Genomic DNA, 21,415 nt, shown 5'->3' with positions numbered 1-21,415 from the left:
GGCCGCGGCTAGGGCCACCCCCGTCCCCTCCCTCCCCTCGTCCCCTCCCCGCGATGCTGCACTCCCGCCGGCTCTTTCAGCGCGTTCGACGCGCGGCGGCGATGGAGCCGAGCGGGCGGCAGTGAGACGCGGCGCTCAGCATGGCCTCGGCGGACGGCGCGGCGCAGCAGCCTTGCCCCGGGGCGGAGCGGGCGGCGGCGGCGCGGTGCCGCAGCCTGCCGGCGATCGGCGGGGCGGTGCCCCGGGGCCGCGGGGCCGCGCTCGGCTCCCCCCTGGTGGCCGGGGGCTGTGGCGGCGCTACGCCGAACGCCGGAGCCCCGGCGGCTCCCGAAGACGGGCAGGGCTCCGCCGCCGCCGGGACTGCCCGCACCCCGCCCGCAGCCGCCGCCGCCATCGGGAGCTTCCCCCGGAGGACGGAGCCGGCGGCGGCCGGGAGAGGGGTGTCCCCCGGAGCCCCCCCGCCGCCTCCGCCGCCGCTGCTGCTGGCGGGGCCGCCGGGCAGAGCGTGTCTCAGGACCGTGCTGGCGGACTCGCGCTTCTTCCTGGTGTGCATGTGCTTCCTGACCTTCATCCAGTCCCTCATGGTGTCCGGCTACCTGAGCAGCGTCATCACCACTATCGAGCGGAGATACAGCCTGAAGAGCTCGGAGTCGGGGCTGCTGGTCAGCTGCTTCGACATCGGGAGCCTGGTGGTGGTGGTGTTCATCAGTTACTTCGGGGGGCGCGGGCGCAGGCCGCTCTGGCTGGCCGTCGGGGGCTTCTTCATCGCTCTGGGGGCCGCTCTCTTCTCCCTACCTCACTTCATCTCCCCGCCGTACCAGATCCAGGAGCTGAACTCCTCCATCAGCAACGAGGGCTTGTGTGTGACTGGCAACGGCACCGCCAAGGAGCAGTGGGACTCTCCGGCCTGCATCAAGGACTCCGGTGGGAACGATCACTCCCTCTATGTAGCTTTATTCATTTGTGCCCAAATTCTCATCGGCATGGGCTCCACACCCATCTATACTTTGGGACCAACATATCTGGATGATAATGTCAAGAAAGAGAACGCCTCGCTTTACCTAGGTAAGGCATCTCTTGTCTGAGCTCTGGGTCTTTGAGGCACTATCTGAAGGTGCTTCAACCCTGTGCCTTCTGAACAACACCAGTTTGCCTTCCAAAGGTGACTTTCCAAATAAAATTGTGGTGCTTTCCTGTGATAAAATGCCCTCCCCCCTCCTTCCCTTTCCTCATGGGATGGTGACCAGCAGTGACAGGTGAAGCTCAGGCAGTGTGTAACAGTGTGGAGCAGGACATCAGAGAAGGTCGCCTTCCCCAGCATGAGCAGGTGACTTCTGCAAGCAGTGCTACAGTTAGCTCAGCCCCTTCAAGAGGGTTCTTATTGCTAATGCAGAAACAATGTATTTCCAAATTTTGGCCAGCGAGCCTTCTTTCACGTGGGAGTATTTATAATGCTGATGTTTCATCAATTCTTTGACAGATTTTTACATGTTTTGTTTTACTTTCCCAGAAGTTATTTAGCAATGAATTTTGGCAGGTGTCAATAAGTCACGTGGGAACTCGGTTGGAAAGAACTTGGATATAACAGTAAGTGACACCTTCAGGATGAGAGCTTAGTTGTGGGAGCTCAAGGAACACCCCAAAGTTACAGCCCTCTGCACCTGGTGTTTGGCAGATACATGAGGTCTTCCTGTCACGTGAGAAAGGAGTTTCTTGGGTAACTAAATACCGAACTTATTTGGAGTTTGGAGGTGGTAGGAAACACTGTACACTTTTGATAGCGTGTGTAATGTGAAGGAGGATTGGTTGTTCCCTGCGCTCTGCTTGTATCTTCTGTGATGCTGTGAGAAATGAATCTCGGCCCTTGAAATCATTCTCAGATTAAGGGAGGCGCTGATGGTGCTGGGATAGCTGCTAAATGGATGCTCAGCATTCCCAGTGCCAGTTAATTTGCTGCATCTTTGCAATAACCTTGGAGGTAATAATTCCCTGTAAAGTAGACATTTATGACAGGAGTGCACATGGTGTGTGGGTAATTACTTTGTTAAGCGAAAGTAATGATCCACATCAGTTGTTTAAATCCTGTGACCTATTCTTCAGCAACACAACTGCTCCCTGAACCATTTTCAAGTCAGTTCTATATGCGGTGTCTTGAGAATGGCCTGGGTGGTTTTGGGCTTTAAAAACAAGGGAAAAAGAGAGGGAATTGGCTGCAGGTGAGACACGAAGGGCAAAGGGGAGGAGTGGAGCGAGAGGAAGGCAAAGTTATTGGAAATCCTCAATTTCCAATAACTTCGGAACTTGAGTGGGAGAAACTGTGCTGCCATAAATTTCTACTGGCACAGGAAGTCACGGCAAAATGACTCAGGCAGCTTTTAATTGCTGCAGAGATCAGCCTTGAAGTTAGCAAAGGTAAAAGACACCAGCAACTGCTGGAAGGCTGTGGGTGAGCCTGGAGCCAGGCGCCGAGTGCCGCTTTGATCTATACTGGGAATGCCCTCATAGATGGGATGTTTGGTGTAGTGATTGAGAAAAGTGAAGGTGAGATACTTGGTTGAAGTGTGAATGTGGGTTTTGTGCCAGCCGTCTGATCTGTCCACCGGGAAAAGAGTTAACATGAACACAAAGCACTGTTCACTGGGATGTATCTTTGTTTCCTGTCAGTTTTTAAGCTACACGGTGTTTAAGTGCAAGAGTAGAATCTGAGTTCTGTGGAAAGGAAAAAATAAAGAGGTCGTGTTGGCTTGAGCAACCTGTGCTTGGTTGCTCAGCTGTGCTTCTAGTTTGCCCACTGACTGTTGGGTGGTGAAGCCCCCTCAGCATCACTAATCCTGATGCTGCAAAAGCTCACCTTATGTGGATGTGGAGGCTATTTTATTTATTTTTCAAGTTAATCCAGCTCAGGGCTCGAGTGGCAATAGCATATCCTCTTAAGTGTAGGCATGCAAGCTCAATGCAGACAGCTGTTTTAACATTCCTGGCTGGAAGTCCTGCTCTCAAAAACATATTTGGTGCTTATACATAGTCTCTTGGCTGCCTGCGCTCCAGTCCATCTGTCGGGGTGGCCAGGTGCCAGTTCACAAGGTGGTATGTTGCTTTTAGTAGGACAAAGGAGGTGCCAAGGGGACGCGTGTTCGGGTGCCTGCACAGTGATGTGTGAGCTCACTCTTGCAGGATGTTTCTCCCTTGTGAAGCTTGGGCTCCTCAGCCCCTTGACCTGGCGGGGCTTTGATGCTACAGAGTTGACCTGGAGAAAATGAGTGGCATCAGCCTTGGAAGCAAGCCGGAATTATAGCAGGTGCTTGGGAAATGCAAGAACTGACTCCCTTAAGCACAGATAATCTGATTGGACTGATAAGAATATTTCAGCATTCAGAAGTATCTGGCTTTCACTTGTAACCCCCCAGACAGACTGTAGATGGATTAGTTGTTGTGGTAAGGATGCTTGTATTGCCTTATTCAGGAATGCTGTTGGCTGGTGATGATGGGTTATTAGCAATGGCCTATGCAGATGTAACAGAAGGTAGGCTTTCAGTAGTTTAGAGAACAAACAATAATTGCAAAATGCAAAGATAAAGCTTTTATGGGAAAATAGCAGAAAAAATGGATGTATGTGTGTAACTGAGGTTGGTGTAGATAATGGCATGAGAAGTAGCGAAGTCAAATCCTTTCCTGCCCTGGAAGAAGAATAAATATTTAGACTTGTTTCTAAAATACTTGAACTCTGTCTTTGTTTTCAGGAGGACCATTTGTGGATTGCTATTTCTAACGTTAGCAGAAGAGTATCAAAGCTGAAACTGGTAAAAATGCTCACCAGTGTTTTTTATTGCTTGCTGGATTTCCTGTTTTAAAGAGCAGTGTGCTCAGGTTATTCTCAGCTGTGGGATCGGTTTATCTGAGTGAAAGCTACACCTTAGTTCATCTGTGGGCTGATGCTCAGAGCTGCCCATGAGCAGCTGTTTGCTTTCAGGGGGCAGGGCAGGCAGCAGCTGGGCACCGTGCTCCCAGTCCAATGCAGCCTCTCAGGGTACAGCTGAGAGGGCTGCGTGTATGCATGGATTGGATCAAGCTCTGTTTCCACATGTGATTTATTGCTCAGAACATTAAGTATTGTGCTTCTCTGGCATTTTTGTAACCTCCTTTATGTCAAAATGCTGATCAGGCAGCAGACACGATTTGTAATAATTACTTAAAGTTCAGCTATGAAGTCCTTTAAAGAAATGTCTGTGTGTAGGTAAATCCTTATTCTACAGCTGAGCAGGGTCTGTACTTGCTTAGACCTTCTGAGTCTGGGAGTGCCCCTTCTACCTGCTGGTGCTCAGGAATGCTGCTTGCTCAGAGCACAGCTCCTCTCCTCCCGGGAGAGCTCTGCCGCCGACCTGATTCTGGCAGACAAGTGTCTGGGCTTGCAGAGTTCCCCAGAGAAGCCTGGAAACTTAGACATGAAAGCAGCCTTTGAGCACTGGCTTGTCTGTACCTTCTCCCAGGGACTGAAGGATTGGGATCCAGTGTCTAGTTACCCTGTGGCTGGAAACTTTAGCTCTGTACACTGATTGTTTTGTAGAGTCCCTGTAATCACTGTTGCTGCTGCAGCTGCAGGTGGCTTTGATTCGGAGCTGCTGGGATACTTGCTGTGCTTCCCTTAACTCTCATGCAGTGGCCCATGTACGTTGCCAAGCTTTGTTTGTGGCCATGTAAGCTGTATGAGTGCTTATGCAATCAAAAGAGAGGAGAATCTCATGTAGGTGGGCAGATGGGCTTGCTCCTTCCCATCACACAGAGTTAAATAGCTTTCTGATTTGGCTGCATAAGGAGTGCAGGTGGGGTTTTAAACCAGGCTTAAACTGCCAGCATCTCCGAGTTTTGATCAGGGAATTTTTAAAGCAAGTGAGTGGATTTCATCCACGGATTTTTAAGGGGCAGAAAAGTGACTCTGAAATGTGAGAATCTTTCTTTGGTTTCGCACTTTGCTTTTAAACCTGTTTTAAGTCTTTAATCCTGATAACATTTTGAAAACCTTTATTAAACATAGAAGGCACAAACTCCATTTTGATCTTCACTTTTAAATGATTTTTACATTTCTTTTGAAAGCAGTGGAGAAATAACCGTGCAGAACCATCTCCTGCTTCAGTCAGTCCCTTTGGCATTTCTGCCTCCGCTGACTGTGGGTGCTCAAGGCAGTTTGGATGGGGCCCTGGACAGCCTGACTGGCAGATGGCAGCCCTGCCCATGGCAGGGGGTTGGGACTATGTCATCTTTAAGGTCCCTTCCAACCCATCTCATTCTGTGAGTCTGGGAATCTGCAGTAGTTGGGGTGAGCTTGGCCTGTGGCTGCTGATGGAAGAAGCTGTCAAGCCATTGGTACTGTGTGTGCTGAGGGCAGGGCAGGCCAATGGCCTTCCTCCCTGTGAATCACCCTTGGAGTTTGTTGGAGTTTCAGCTCCCAGCCCAAGGGTGCCTCTGCAAACCCATCTGCAGCTCTCAGAGAGGCCAGGACTGGGTTCTGCAGCCCTTGATGCAGCATGGAGATTGTCAGCCAGCCAGACCTATGCCCCACCTCCACCGAGAGCCAAGGAGTAAAAAGGACATAATGGGAAAGAATATGTCAGTGTGCTGCAGCACAGAGAGGTATGTGTCTTCTTGCTTTGTTGCTGAGTTTGTGCATCTGTTGTGCTGTCAGAGGTCCAGAAATCCATGCACATTGCACAGTGCTAGTGAGAGTGCTTGTGGACATGGGCCTTTTCTCTTCCCTTTCCTTCAGCCTCTCCACAAGCTGAGAGGTGTGAGCACAGAGAACTTGGGTGCTGCTGTATGCTGCTCCTGCGCTTGGCTGGCAGTCTGATCCCAAGCACCAGTTCTCACCTCCTGATTGGCACTGAGATGCATAACATGGTGAAAAACATCGCACTCCAGTAGGAATTCCATTGTGATTTCTCTGCTGGGGAATCTGGAGGAGATGCCATCAGAAAAAAAAACACAACTAAAAACAACAACAAAATCCCATGGATACTTATACCTGTGATTTGAACAAGCTGACATGAAAGTTACTGAAGGAAGATAAACGCTCCTATGCTGTTCCACTATGTTTCTCCTCAGTGTTTTCCTGCAGCTTGCTTTGCTTTTGTCACTTTGCTGGGACATTTTTTGATCTCTCATTTTTCCCCATGCCTATATTTATTGATTTTAAGGCTTCCTTCACCATGTAACATGCACAGCAGGACCTCAGCTGCAGATAGTTCTGCTCCTGGGGTCTGCACCCATTGGTGCTTACAGGTCTGGAGTGACAGCTTTGGGAATCTCAGCATTTTCTTGACATCCAGTGCTGCTCTGAAACCACCTACCAGCTCTCCACCTGTTTGAATTTAGTCAGCTCTTGTAGACTAGTGACTACTTTCTGTATTTAGGTGCCTGTTTTCAGTTAATTTATTCTATTAGATAAAAAGTAGATCTTCTATGGATCCTTCCTTTCTGGATTTGTTAAACTGTATTCCCTGGAGTCAGAATATTTCAGATAATCCATATAATAGCTGAGCATATCCTCTGGTGGATACTTGGCCAGGGCTTGGTGTTTGCTGTTATAGTTTACCACCATGTTTTTCCCAGATCTACTTGCTATTTTCCTATGGGTTTCATGGAGGCACTTGGAGGTGCCAGAGTGCTCCTGAAGTCAAGGATCTTGGCTTGGAATAACACTTAGGTTCCCATTTCTCCTTTTTCATCATTTCCTTTTTATCAGTCCCAAGTTTGAATACTGGACCTCCTCAACAGTCTTTTAAAGAAATGTCTGTGTGTAGATAAAGCACAGCAGATAGTGAAAGAGTTGCGAGCACTCTGTGGAGGCTACTTGACCTGTGATTACTCACACAGAATGTGCTAAGCAAGCCTTGTTTGTGTCCCAAGCATATTTGTAGAGGAAATACTCTGTAAGTTGTTACCTGAGATTGCTATATAGTAAGCTTTCCTTGTCCTTAAAGAGAAATTGCTCTGTTCAGCCGAGCTATTGTCTGGGTAGGTTTTTGCTATATATCGGGCAGCTCAAAACGCTGCCTCTCCCACCAACAGTCCCAAAGGAATGAGCTCAGAGTCTCACAGGTTTGATACAAGTGAAATAGATGAGGCTGAAGAGAAACCAGGAAATGTTAAGGAGAAAGGAGGGTTTCATGCTGGTAGCACAGGACTCACCATGCTATGGTGGGAAGAGCTGGAGGTGATGCTGCCAGGGAGTCCCAGAACCTGGCTTACTCACTTCTGATATCTCAACATCAAAAGAATAATCAGGAAATAGTTTGCCATTTTCTGATTTTAATCTAATTTTATAAGGAGTTTATAAACTAAAGGAGTTTCTGCTCCTTTATTCCAGTGAGGGAAAAAGAAGTTCAGTAGCAATGGTGGTCTTGTAGCTGACTTCAGCAATTCCCATTCTAAGAGGTAAAAAAAAAATCACCTACTATAGAAGATGGCAGTGTAATTTTGCAGATTCTAGATTTTGTAAAACTGATGGGCAATTTGCATCAACTTGATTTAATGCAGCTGTTGAGTGACAGAAATAGTGAGGGTATCCCTAGGGAAATTGTGTAGTCATGGGGGAATAGAGATAGCACATGAGGTTTTGAGTTTGCAGTATGGTAGTGCTGATGTACGCAAGCTGAGACATTTATCTGGTACATTGTGTAATTGGCCTAAAATAGGAATTTCAGAAAATTAATAAGTTTTTTCTCTTAACTCACAACTCAAGGCTGAAAGTGAGCTTTTGGGGTTGTGCATGCATCCATTAATGGGTGCTACTTTGTAATGAGAGGAACCTTAGTTCTGTTCTATACACAATGTAAAAGGTGCTCAGAACCGAGCGCTGCATCGCTGTAATGCAATGCCGTGCCATAAATATTTTTTAAGGCAGTGCTGAGAGGTGAATTTGATGCTTAAAGGAAGAGCTGTTCTCCAAATTAAAGTTCCCAAGTAGCAGTTGCAGTATTTTGATACTTGAAAGCTCTGTGTATGCGTTGGTGTCGTGGTACCTATAACACCTGAGCCTGTGCAGAATGTCAAATAAAGACATTTCTTTGTTAGCATTGTCTTCTTTCTATACTTGATACGTATTAGCAATTGATTTGTAGGCATGGTAGTGATGTGTTGATGGTTGGGCTGGATAATCTTGGTGGTCTTTTCCAACCCTAATGATTCTATGATTCGTTGCTTAGATTTGGGTGTTTTTTGTTGCTGAGTTTATGGATAATTGCTCCAGCTTTGGACATTTGTAAGCAAGTAGGACACAGCAAGCAGAGAGTCATTCCACCTTGAGTGGGGGTGGGAGGTGGGGAAGGAAAAGACCAAAAAAAGACTGGATAAAGGAGTTGCACCTATGTGCTTTAGGTCAGCCTTGTGTGAGAAATGAGGTGAAAGTAATTGACTGGTATTTGCCCAGCCAGCTAACATGAAAGGAGTTGAAAAAAGCCTTTGCACGTGTTGTGTGAGAAGGATTCTGTACATTTATGCCTTTTCAGCTGATGGTAAGGGTAGGAGATTCAGCGTACAAGAGAAAAACAGAAGGATATATGAAGAAAGGTATGTGAAAAAGTTTCTCTCCTTATTTAGTTAGAGCAGCTATTACTCCTTTGGATGAATAGTACTATTTTCAGTGGAAAATGGTCTATCTGAATAGGGTGAAAATGAACTGTTTATTATCTGTATTTAACTTCCCTTTATCTTTATTCCTCTTTTCATACTTCTCTTCACCCCTTTCTTCAAACTTAAAACATGCAGAAGTAGAGCATTCTGTGGACTGAAGCAGTGCATTGCTTTCAAGAAAACCCTGTGTTTTGTCTCTCAGACTTATACTCTATTTTTATACATCTCTTGAGGAATAGATCAGTAAGAAATGTTGCAGTTTCGGGTGACATTCTCTCAGTATGTGAGAAATAACATTTCACTGTGAGCGCAGGTCAGCACACTGAAATATTTTGGTATCTGTGGGGTCAGAGCTGACCAGTTCCCCACAGGAGGAGAAGACATAACTGGCACAGTTAGTGGGCGGACTGATGGATGGTCATGGTAGAAAAGGTTGATAGCCATGAGGTTTATATTAGCAGATAGACATCCTACACTGTGAGCCAGCTGCTTTTTGTTTGAATTGTGCCTGACAGGAAAAAAAATGTTGTAGTGTATTAGGAATGTAGTGAATTTCCCATGTCTACCTTAGTAAGATGCTCAGATGGGTTTCTTTGTGGTCTGAATATAAAGGTTTCTCTGAAGTATGACTTTTGGGCTAAGCAACTCTTCTAGAGCTGGATTAATGCCTGCTGCGTGGCCTGTCCAGGGATATTAGAAGAATTAGTAGCGTGGCATTAGAAGAGATGGTAGCATGGCTCTTGTGACTGTCAGATTCCCTGGCTGCTCTTGAGATTGCTTTCTGCTGCTTTGGTACTGACTAGGATGTGGACCATGAGGGGCAGAGTAGTTATTTTTATATGCAGAGGACTGCAAAATAATACGACTCTGACATTAATTTAGACTATATTTCATTCCCACTGAATTAAACCCCATAGGCTTGTTGACTTCTTCGCTTCCCCTTCCCCCCATTTCCTTGTATCTCGGGGAGTGGACAGTTGGTTGCTTTGTGCTGTGGGAGCTGTGCCTTAGAGACCGTTAGTGTGGGAGTGATGATATGAGGCAGTCTCTTAGCACAACCCCTTGGTTATGTGCTGTATATTCTTGTTATACACAGTGCCAAAATAGACAGTAATCCTCTTACGTGGGATTGTGAAGCAAGTAATAATAGAGCACAAGTCAGTGTCATCAGTTCAGGGCTTGTTTTTTGACAAGCACATTTGTCATTTGTATCTCCCAGATTCCTCAATACTTCTTTATCATTATATTAACTAAAGTACTCTCTCCACCTGAAAATATTCATGTTTCACAGTAGTAATGTCAGTTGCAATCAAGACCACTCTATTCATGTTTCTAATTGATGCGCTTGCTTTAAAAAGGCCACGGAGATTTTCATTTTTGTAATTCAGCTTATTTCCTAATATAAGAAATTCAGCTGAATTAAAACTAGAAGATCACCTGGGTTGCATAAAACACTTCAGCTGCCTTCTGAGGTGAGGCACCCTGAAAAGCCCTGAATGCTCGGGGTTCCTGTGTCTGAGCTGCTCATCTGATTTAGAGTGCAGGAGGCTGGGCTGCTCTGCAGCAGGGCCCAGGAGAAACGTATACTGAGGGGAGAAGCAATTAGCTGTGCACCAAGGGGATTCAGAGCAGAAAGGAAGGGCTGGAGGCATTTAGTTAATATTAATGCTTTTGTGCTTCTGAAGGCCAGAGCCATGGTGAGTTCCTGCTGTCTTGGCCTCGTGGTTCTGAAGATTGGCATCCAATGAACATTAGATTCAGAAAAGCTTTTGAGAAGTGTTAATAAATCACTGCTAACTGCAGACATGTGCATCTTCCTCTGAAGATAACGAGGCGTACCTGATACTGAGTGGGAGCAGGAACAGATCTGTAAAGCTTTTTCATTCTTAGATAGTGGATCCTCTTGGAATTTTTGTGTAAAATTTAATTAATCTGAAATAATGAATATACATGTGGTTTATTAACAATTTCTCAACTCACCAAACCAGCTAGGGGAAAATAAAATAGGTGTCTTTTTCCATTGTGAAATAATTTGGGAACTGGTGTCAATTTTCTTTATCTGGATTTGATGGCAGAAACACTGTAGAACGAAGAAAATTGAGCTGCCATTTTGAAATGCATTTTTACTTTTCAATTCTTGTTATTCGTTTCAAATTTCTTTTGCTCTTGGGTGCAAAATAGTCACGTCCCTCTCTGAGGACCACTGCTTTTTTCCTGTTTTCATTCAGTACCTTGTTCATGACATTGAGACTCTAGTAGGCTAGAGAGAAAGAAATTTTCCATTTGCTCTCATTGGGAATGGTCTGTGACTTCAGACTTCCCTATTTTGGCATTCTGTAATTACTTCCCTGATGGGTTTCAGAAGTGTGTGCTAATAAAGGACAGTCTGTGTTGAGTTGCACTCTGTGCGGTAGCACTGACGTAATCCATTCTGAGCTGTATTCAGTATCACAGAGAATTTGTATGACTGTAAGGAGCCATCCGCAGGCTTCTCAGGGCTTTTCTGAGAGATTACCTATGTTTAGGTAACCCTGTGTCACCTCTGCTACTGATAAGCACTTATCTGTATGAACAGCTTTCTTGTTCAGTCTTGGGAGCAAACTTTTATATAAAATTGCTGTACTTTGCTAATTGTCTGTTGCTATAATAATATATTCTGATTTTGCATGTGTTGAGATCAAAGTGCTCCTACTGCACTTTACTGAACGGTCAAAGATTAATGTGTCAAAACAGTTCATCTATACTTTCTCCAGGGAATAAATCAGAGTTCTGGATTAGAGTCACAGTGTTTAATGAGAATGTCACAAGGAAAAAAAGCTGAACAAAAACATTTGGATTTTCCTATTATGAATGGATTTTTAAGTGCATAGCACTTCATTTCCTTTGTCCTCGGGGGACTCTCCATCTGAATGTTGTTAATGCCATGGTAATGGCTTGCAGGTCTGGCCAATGAACATACATGGTTGAATTCTGAATTATGGGCCCATGTTAAATATGCCAAAGATAGGAGCCTGATGTGGTATCTCTGAACTGTTTCTCCTATGGAGAAGGAAAGACAAGCTGTTGGAACTTTCTGCACAGTTGAGTGCGTGTGAAACTAAGAAGTAATATTTTTGTGTGGTTATTCAGCTGTATTTGCTGAAAACAAATGTCTGATTCTGCTGTCATCTCTCTGCTAGTTTTTCACTGCAGTGTTTTGATCTTTCAGTTGCTAAGCTTTTCCCAGCAGTTTTAGTGTTTTAAAACCATAGTACTGTGTTACTCTCAGTTTTCTGTTTTGAAAGAAACAGTTGCCTGAGTGGTTTGTTATATGAGTTAGCAGATGGTGATTTAACTACATTTGATCCAAAAAGAGTTTTGGTTCTGTACGTCTGTCTCAGGCTGAGCAAAATCTCAGCAGAGCACTTGCAAAGTGAGCAAAATAGTGCTAGCTGTAGTTGTGCTGCTCTGGGAGCATGAAAAGAGCAGCTGTGTTGTGTTTAACAACAATTTCTGCAGATTAGGAGGTTAGAATTGAACCCTAGGTTTGGTGTTCCTCCAGTGTGCCATACATCAGTGCTGCCACGTCAGTGTGTCTGGTGTCAGGAGTTACTCCAGTGATGGGATTGGGCCACTGCATGGTGGAGAAGAGGAAACCCTTTCAAGAGGCATCTCAAAGTTCAGGTGTACTTGAATTTACTGTGCTGTGTGTGACTGCTGCCTTCAGTGTGAGTATTGCTGAGATATGCTATATGAAATAGCTGAGGAGCTTCACCTGTGTCAGAGGCAGCAGTAGGCTGAAGTTGATATTATTACTCTTTCCCCCCATCTGTAAACTGTGTGCTTTCATTTGTTTTGTGGGCAGATTTTCAGTCTGAATCTGAAAGTTTAGTTAGGGATCCACCAGCATGCAAAGACATCTCTCTCACATGTAAAAGTCTGCCGTAGAGTGGAAGGATGCCAAGTGGATTGTCACTGTGCTTGGTTGTGATCTGCCAGCAGCAGAGACCACCAGTAACATTGCCTTGGTTATTGCAGGTAACTCTCTGTGTCATTCTTTGATGACCTCCCTGTCAATCTCACTGTCAGAGTAATTTAATAACTGAGCTTATTAAGGTGTTCCAAGGAGCCCGAGTATGCCAGGGACCCAACTTTCAATGAATTTCATGGGATTTAGGGCTCACATTTAATCTTCCGTGCAAACTTAAGCCTAACTTGCCTGTGGTAAGCTGATTAAAGGTTGTGATAGTTTGCAGATTGCATGTGCAAGGGTAATCGTCTTTCCAGCGGAATCTGGAAGTAAATACCTCATGCAGCCTGAAGAGCCACAGCTGGTCTTGAGCCCATCCATTGTAAGGCTTCTAATATAGGCTCAGCTGATGGGCAAGAGCACTAGGTGATGAGCATGGGGCCAGCTCTGCTCTTTCTTACCTGGGGAAGGGCTTTGGAGATTTTGGGGATGGTTCGGTGAGGAAGGTAAAGAAGATTATTGGCTCTTCGAATTGTTCTGTCCAAAGGATGATGACTGTGTCTGTGAAGACCACTGTGATAGAGCCGAAAGGAGAATATATGGGGTAATTTCATGCTTTATTGGGTTAGAAAGGACTTTAATGTTCAGTTGCTCTGACATCTGTTGAATTAGATTTCATTACAGTGCTATCCCTGTGCAAAGTTCTATATCCATAAAACCATTTAACCTAAAGTGAACTTCTCACAGTTACGGACAGCCTAACACCTCTCTAGGAATATTACTCTAGCAGTTATTTATCCTGCTGAAAAAGTTACTCCTACATAAGTGTGTCTAAAGTTGGCTGAAAGTCATTTGTCCATAACCTCTGGCCTCTATGATTTTCATGTCTGTTTGCTACGTGTGACAGCATCTTTTACTAATGGAAAATAACAATGTGCTTAATAACCTACTAAGCTAAATAGCTAAGAAACAAAACCTCCATACCTTATCCTACTCACAGAAAGGAAAAATTAGAAGAATATTCAGATTTTATTAAAAAATAACAGCTAAAATAAAAGCACATTGGCCAGTTTTCCTCAAAATGTGTCAGCTGAGTAGTTATCTGAACAGTGAAAATGATTATTGCCGATTATGAATTTTTCAGTTTTCCATCTATGGGCTTTTTGAAATATCTTGGAAGGATTCTTATAATATATGTCACTTTTTTTTTCTTTTTTTCTTTTTTTTTTTTTTTTCTTGGAAACGCTAACATTGCAAGTTAGTAACATATTAACATATCTTACTGTGACAGAGAATGAGCTCCAAATGGAGTCCTAAATCACAGTTACAGTTTATATCTTAAAAAGGAAGGCAGATGTAATTATAATAGTATCATTAAGGAGAACCTCTTGTAACAGTAATTACTTTTTCAGTGCTGCACTCAGTGTTTAAACAATGACATTTGGTTGAACCAATTAAAATATTCTGATGCTTTTTTTTTTCTTTTTTCTGACAAGTTATTACTCAGTTAAATCTGTGGTTTTTTTTTTTTTTTTTTGGTAATATATTGATTCAGTCTTTTTTTTTCTTTTTCATCTAGATAAAATGATTTACATTTGATGAGGGTGAAATGTTTAACTTCTGTTGTATTAACTTTTGATCCGTATGTGGAAATGTAAACTAGCATTAAATATATATATTATATATATATATATATATAATTTTTATTTGACAAACAAATTCAAACCAAACCAAAATATGTAGGACACGTTACCTAGTAATAAAAAAGCCAAATATTTTCATTTATTAAAAGTTGTTTGTTGACTTTACATGTTGATATCTGCTGTTCCCCATGAGATGAATATTCATTTCTTTCAGAATCCCAACTGAGCTGTGAGCGGTCTTATTGATAGAATCAGTTAGTAACAAATTATGTTTCTGGTGGCCTTCTGTCTAAAGTAAAAAATATGAGTTAAATTTCTTCCTTTCAGTTTCTTGCAAAACTATATTCCTTCTTTTTCTCCGTGGTTCTGTGAGACTCCTATCTCTTTTTCCCTTAGTTTCTTTCAGATCTCTGGCTTTTCACGTTCTTTGATCTATCCAAGTTGAGCAGGACCTTGTCAATGGCAATGACTTGTTTTTTTGTCCAGTGTTATAGGACTGTCTCAAACATGTGAGGGCACTTGAGGAATAACTCATTTCCCTGTGGGGCACCCATTAGCTCACTATGGGGCAGTTATTGTAGGCATCTCTCCGTAGGCTGGGATGTCTGCACAAGGATGAAGATAACCCCTTTGTCAACTAAGGATTATTTACTAAGGCTGTTCACCAAGGAGAGGAATGGCTTTTTCACTCTGGCCAAGGCTAAGGTTAAGGCTCCTGTATGGGTTTTCAGTGTAGATCTTCAGTGTCACCCATTGAGTGGGACAGAACAGCACACATTTGTGTCATTAGTCCTGCTAAAGTGATTCTTCTTAAGGTTATAAGGCTGTGATCTGGATCAACTCTTTTCACTGAATCAATGTCAGGGCCTGAGAAACTCACAGCAGTTCCAGTAGTTGGTGTTGCTGTGTGAGTTTATGGAAGATTCTTCTGTTTTGCTGTCATAAGACTGTGTGGTCCACACTCAGGCTTGGCACAGACCTGCAAAACCTGTTACTTAGGTCATATTAGACTTACAAGACCTGTTAGTTGGTTCTACATTCTAGGCTGTGGATATCTATCTCTGGCTTCCTGGTGGCTGAAGATCTGGCTAAGCAGCATCTCTGTGTCAATGGTTATAATTCTCTTGCCCGAATTCTATTAGAAATTGTGGTTAGAGCCATAAGAAGATTTTACTGTTGTGTGAAAGCCAAAAGCTTTTTGTTGTGTGGGTAGTGGTGGAGAAGACAACCTGACATTGTTGTCATCTATGTGCTGTTGGTGTGGAGATTGCTTAAACGGGGAAGAAATTGGTTTTGTTTCCTGCTTTTCCTAGTGCTGCACTGAAAAACTCAGCTTAACTCAAGCAGAACAAAGAGGTGAAAGAAGTCACACTTCTGTCTTGAGATCCCTCTATGGAGTCATAGAGATGGAGAGGGACATGTATCTGGAAACCAAAACTCAGGTTTTGTTCCAGAAACAAATATTTCAGGGTAATGGAAGTTTTGTGACAGTACTCAAACAACGCTTCCTAGGAGAACAAAGGGTAAATTTTGATTCTTTGTAGATTTTCATGAAACAGTGGTGTTGTCTGTTAGCCAAAATAAATAGCTTCCAGTATTTATAACATACATATGGATGACAATTTTTTTTTTTCCAGAGTCTTCATCCTGTTATAATATTTCTAAGATGGTTTCAAATATGATTATAGGGCTGTGCATTTCACTTTCCTAGTTGTTATTTAATACGATTTTATTCAGTCTATTGCAGATTTCATCCTATTGTGAATGTAGAAAAATAACTTCTTTAGCAACACAATGAACATTAATAAAGCTAACAAGGTCATCTGCAAATTACTGGAATAATATGTTTTTGCTTACAGGCAGATTTTCAGTTAGATATGAGTAATGAACTGTAATTCCTGTTGTTTCAGTTGAGAAATGAAAATGTAAGTACAATTTGCAAAGAAAACAAGAAGAAATGTTATTTGGCTTGCCCTTCTTTGCTTGCTATTAGGTAGAGATAGCAGAGGGAAAAGCAATCACCAGCATTTTCAGTAATTAACCTGTGCCTCCTAGGCATAAACCAATTTTTGAAAGGAAATTAATTGTGATAAAAATTGATTCAAATAATCTCCTTCTTTACGTCTTTGTTCCATTGTCTTACTGGTAGGAAAAATAAGTGTATACAGAAATTCTTTGACTATCAACAGATAGTCAGATATTCTTTTCAGGGAATATTTAGTTTTTCTCACTTTTTTTTTCTCAGTTAAATACCTAGGCACAAGGGTTCTGGTTTTTGCACCAGTTTTACAGAATTTGTGTCCAACTTTGCAAATCTGAAACTTGTGTGTGTCCTTATCTGATTTGTACACAAAAACCAGTAAGGCCTGGATTTGTTGACATTAAGTACTTAAGGTGCGTAGAGTTTGCTAAGAAACTGGTGAGTATTCCTTGTTCTTCCTGGGTGCCTGGGGTAATCTCAAGTCTGGTCCTATGCCTGAAAAAATCTCACCAGACTTTTCTTCTCTGTTCCTACTGGGAATATATGTGATCTCACTGCCCAAAACAGGAAGACCAGAATGATATATTTGTGTCTGCTCCCTCTGCCTGAACGTGATGTAAAACTGTGACAGTTGCAAATATTCTGAAATATTCCTTTGGGGTTCTAATGGTGTGGTGGATGTGCACCAAGTTTTCTCATTGCAATTTGAAGATCACGTAATTTGGAAATACATTTAATTATTGGTGATCTACATGGTAAGATCTGCTTGCAGAGACCCAATTTCAGCCCTCACAGTTTGATATTTCACAGTTATGATAATCCAAAGAGGAGATGAGATGCAAATGAACAAGCCAGCCTTTCTCCACTTCAGTTAGAAGTGTTGTTAAAGAAGGAAACTTTGTTTGAAGAGACTGGAATTGGTGGAGTCCACAAGTGTGTGCTCAAAGTTACTCTTGGCGATAGTCCTCAATGAAAATTAGATGCATGTGCATGCACATTCAGCTGCCAAAGAATTAAAAAAACAAAGCCATGCAATTAGGAGGCAGAGATGAGATATTCCCATTTGACATGGCTTAACAGAAACAATGACTATTAGTCAAGGGGCAGCTTCAATATCTCTTTAAGGCAGCTGACAGCTTCAGCGTCATTCCTGTTATTAGGAATGTAGCTGAGTAATATGGCAGAAGCGCCTCATGAGAGGAGCCCACTAGTTTACAGGATCCTGCTTGCGTGAATAATACATTCACTAGCTTTCAGTGTTTGAATGAATGGGGAATAAGACCAATTATCTAACATGTCATTGCTTGGACTTTGGAGATCAAAGTTCTAAAATGATTTACAGCAGTAGTTTGGCTAGAATTTAGGCTAATAATTATATACAGTAGATCATTTCCTGTATGGGAATGTATGTTGCTTTTATGACATTTCTTTGAAGGTAATTTTGGGATGCTGAGAGGTCAAGAATTTGGAAGGGACTTAGGAGGCACTCACTAGGTGTTTACAGAGTGGTTGATGTCTTTGCTTGGTTTCACTCGTTAGAGATATTCATAGAAGAAAGCATCTCAAGTAACACTTTTTTTTGAAACATTGGAGTCTGGGAGCTCACAGCTAGTGGCCTTCTCAGGAGTTGTTCTCTTATGTTTATGACTCAGCATACTGACAGACTTGAAAAACTGGGAGGTGAGATGTGGAGGCTTCTGATAACTGATTTCCATGAGAAAAACAGCTGGGAGCAAAGTTTTGTTTTCAGTTCATCTTTAGACATTCTCATTGCATCCAGCAAAAGTAGGGTGTGTATTTGTCTGAGAGTTAAATTTCTATAAATGTGCATTTCCAAATCAAAATTTCTTACACATGAGGGAAAAAACTCCAAAGTTTAAGGAAGACAGTTTTTATTTTTCTCTTATTTATGCATTCAAGTAGTTGTTGACACTTCTGTTCTGTAAAAACATTTCTTTAGGGAACCTAAAGCGCCTAATACCTCTTAATCTGTAGGAAGAATGTCAGAGCATCTTTGTTTTCAATCTTGGTTCTGATCATGCAAGCAGAGACAAGCTCATCTTTGGTCACGCAAACCGTGTACATCTGTGGGGCTTTCCATGTACTTAGAATCAGAGATAGCAGTGTGCACTTTTGTAGTGCTGTCAACTGAAAATTCTTCCCTTAAAATTTGTTTAAAATCTGATAATGCTTGCTATGGTTAATTATCTGATCCAAGATTTTTCTTGTGCATGATGTCTAAATTTGGTTAACCACATTGATTTCGAAACTGCACATGAAATTTCAGCTGTTTCCACTAAGCTCTTGCAGCAGATTTATCTTTCCCATGTTTACTTAATAACCACAAATTGTGCTCAGTAATGTTCCAGCAAATGTTTATTTATAGGTGAACATAAAGACAGAAAAAGCCAGATTTTTACAGAAACAGAAAAGGTGTAGTATTTGTGTTTCTAAATGAAACAGAGTTATCACAAAGAACAGGACAGTCTGCAATTGGCTCTTGAATTTGAAAGGGGCAATATTTTCTCAAGCCAGGCTTCTCTACTGCTGAAACAACACTGCACAAATACAAGCCTTTATTCTTCAGTATTTTCAGTGTTTTAAAATTTTGCTTTGGATGCACATAATCAGTAGTGTAATCTAATGAGTGCTGTGCTCTGCAGCACAGTGTGTGACATGGAGCAGCACTGCAGGGGTGGCATATGTGAGAGGTACACACAGGGATAGGCAGCTCATTTTTGTGTGTTAAGATTGGGCTTATTTCCCTGTGTTTTGTGACGTTGGATTTGGATCCTGAGAAGATGACTGTACTCTTAGAATGCAACGCATAACACAGTTCAGAAATAAGAGCTTTATAAGATTCTTAATGATGTTTTGATAGAAGTGATATCTTAGTAACCAATATGTGAGAGAAAACTAAAAGTTTAAAGCTTTTCATCTGTCATTGGCAAGTCATTGGGCATATTAGTATTTCATTTAACTTTCAGATTCTTTTTTAATGAAGTTGTAAGCATCTGTTCGTTTAATTTTGTGTGGCAGGCAAGTAAAATGGTGCTCTGGCTATGCTGCTGTACAAATGGGTTTCTCAGATCTGTTGCATCTGCTCGCAAAAATGTTAGCAAACATATTCTATACAAAGACTAAGTCAAGCTAGTGGAACAGCTTTCTTGCTCTGTTTATTATTTTGTGGAACCCTGGATCTGATAGACTTAAAGTTGTGGTAATGCTAATACGTTTTGAAAGGAAGTGATTTAAAGATTTGAACTTTACTTTGTTAGCTGATACACAACAATGCTTTGAGCACTGTTTTTTTCCTGAGCAAACAACCACATAAAAGAAAAAATCCTAAAGCATGTATAGGTAGGATTGGCTGTGTGTTCATGAAGAAGGAAGTGAACTGCATGATTTCCTGACTTCAAGGCTTTTGTGAAGCATTCTTGGGTTCTGCTTGTATGTGCACTCAGTTTTCTTTCTTCAGGCTCAAAAGAGTGGTTAAAAGTTATGTTTCTGGGGTAGCTTCTCCATGGGTGAATGTAGAACAGAGGAAATAAACGTGCCTTTTGACTGTGAGCTGTGTTTCTTTGGAAGCTTTCCACTTCTTCCTTGCTACGCCATTGCTGGTACTGGGACATAACAGAGATGGAGTAGTGCTGGGCTGAGGTTCAGATGTGTTGCCCATCCTGGCCTCTGCCTGCCAGCATTGTGCTGGGTCTGAATTAGGACCCGCTCGCTCCCATGAAGGAATGCCCTGCTGTTTATTTCCCCAGTGATAGCACAGCTCTTGTAGGAAACATGTGGTCAGTAGGAATAGAGAGGATGCTATCGTACCATGACAGTGCTTCTTTTGCTTATACAATCACAGAATCTTTAAGGTTGGAAAAGAACACTAAGGTCATCTAGTCCAACTATCAGCCCGTCCCCACTGTGCTCACTAAACATGTTCCTCAGTGCCACATCCACACATTTCTTGAAACACCTCAGTGACTTCACCACTGCCTTGGGCAGCCTGTTCCATTGCCTCATTACTTGTTCTGAGGAATTTTTCCTAATATCCCATCTGAACCTTACCTGGCACAACTTATGGCCATTATCAAAATCCCAGAATGGAAAGGATATCCCCTTGTAGTTCCCAGATATAAAACTGCACACACACACACACACACACACATATATTCACTCATCTAAATCTCCCAACATATAGAAAATTCAGTCATACAAGGTTCATCTTGTCGTATCTATTAAAGCTCATTCCTCTGCTTGTAAACAGGTAGCCTATAAACACAGGCTTTTACTTGGGAATTTATGAGTGTTTTCTTTTTGAGTCATTTTTATTCTCCCCTTGCTGTTCTTTCAGGATGAATGCTGTTCAGCAGGCAGGACACAGTTATTGCTTTGGGGAAGTAAATTGTACTCCTGGCCTTTCCACTCTGCTACATAACTGTAGGTGATTTGTTTTATCCTTTGTATCTCTGCTTTCCAATCTACAGCTTCGTTTTATGGTGGTAGTTAATCTTTCAGAGTAAAAATTTGAAATCTACAGATAAAAAAAGATTATATCTGTATCTCACTGAAAAAGTATCCTGCAAAATCTACCAAAATTGCATTACTGTCCTGACAGAAAAAAAAAAAAAAAAAAATGCAAGCCAAAAAGATCCCTCCAGAATGAGCACTGTATACTTTGCAGGATTTTGCAAATTCTAAACTTTAATTGCAAGTAGAATAAAGATCAAATTCTGCTTGTCTTACACATGTATGAAGTGAATGGTTGGTTGTACTGTGGTGATGTGCTGCCAAGACTGTAACAGTGGGGTCTTTCAGAAGCGTTTCTCTCCATCCAGTGCTAAACTTTGTGTGGTGATGTGGGCACACAGAGAACAGGCAAAGGACTGAGCAATGTATTGCTTTGTTTTTACTTCTTAAACCAAAGTAACTTGTCTAGAACCCAGGAGCCAGATGGCCTGGTGTAGACCACTAACGTGGACTTTTATTCATTTAGGCAGAACACAGTGCTTGCTGCTTTTATTGGTGCTAGCATTACTAACATGGAAAGGCACAGTTGGAGGGGTATGCATTTTATGGTGCTATAGGGATGTGTACCCTCTTACTGAAAATGCATAGAGGCTGGTTGTCATTTGGTATGACTGCAGGAGGAAAGGGACTTTCCAAGAATGTTTTTGACCTCTGCTTACGTATGTTTTTATTGTAGAGTGAGTAGAT

At 42.4% G+C, this 21,415-nt stretch overlaps 1 protein-coding gene across 1 annotated transcript in view; it reads left to right on the top strand.

The window, feature by feature from the left end:
• Positions 1-227: 227 nt before the first annotated feature.
• SLCO5A1 (solute carrier organic anion transporter family member 5A1) overlaps positions 228-21,415 on the top strand; it is a gene marked incomplete at its 5' end in the record, with an annotated part of 69,425 nt that continues 48,237 nt past the window's right edge. Inside the window, one exon of the mRNA XM_032442594.1 lies at positions 228-1,065. Within this exon, the coding sequence (XP_032298485.1) occupies positions 228-1,065 (838 nt within the window). The remainder of the gene's footprint in view (positions 1,066-21,415) is intronic.

Source organism: Coturnix japonica, chromosome 2 (assembly GCF_001577835.2).
Source record: "Coturnix japonica isolate 7356 chromosome 2, Coturnix japonica 2.1, whole genome shotgun sequence".
NCBI classification, from domain to species: Eukaryota; Metazoa; Chordata; class Aves; order Galliformes; family Phasianidae; genus Coturnix; species Coturnix japonica.
Note: the sequence above shows the minus strand (reverse complement) of the source record. Positions and strands in the feature narration are given on the sequence as shown.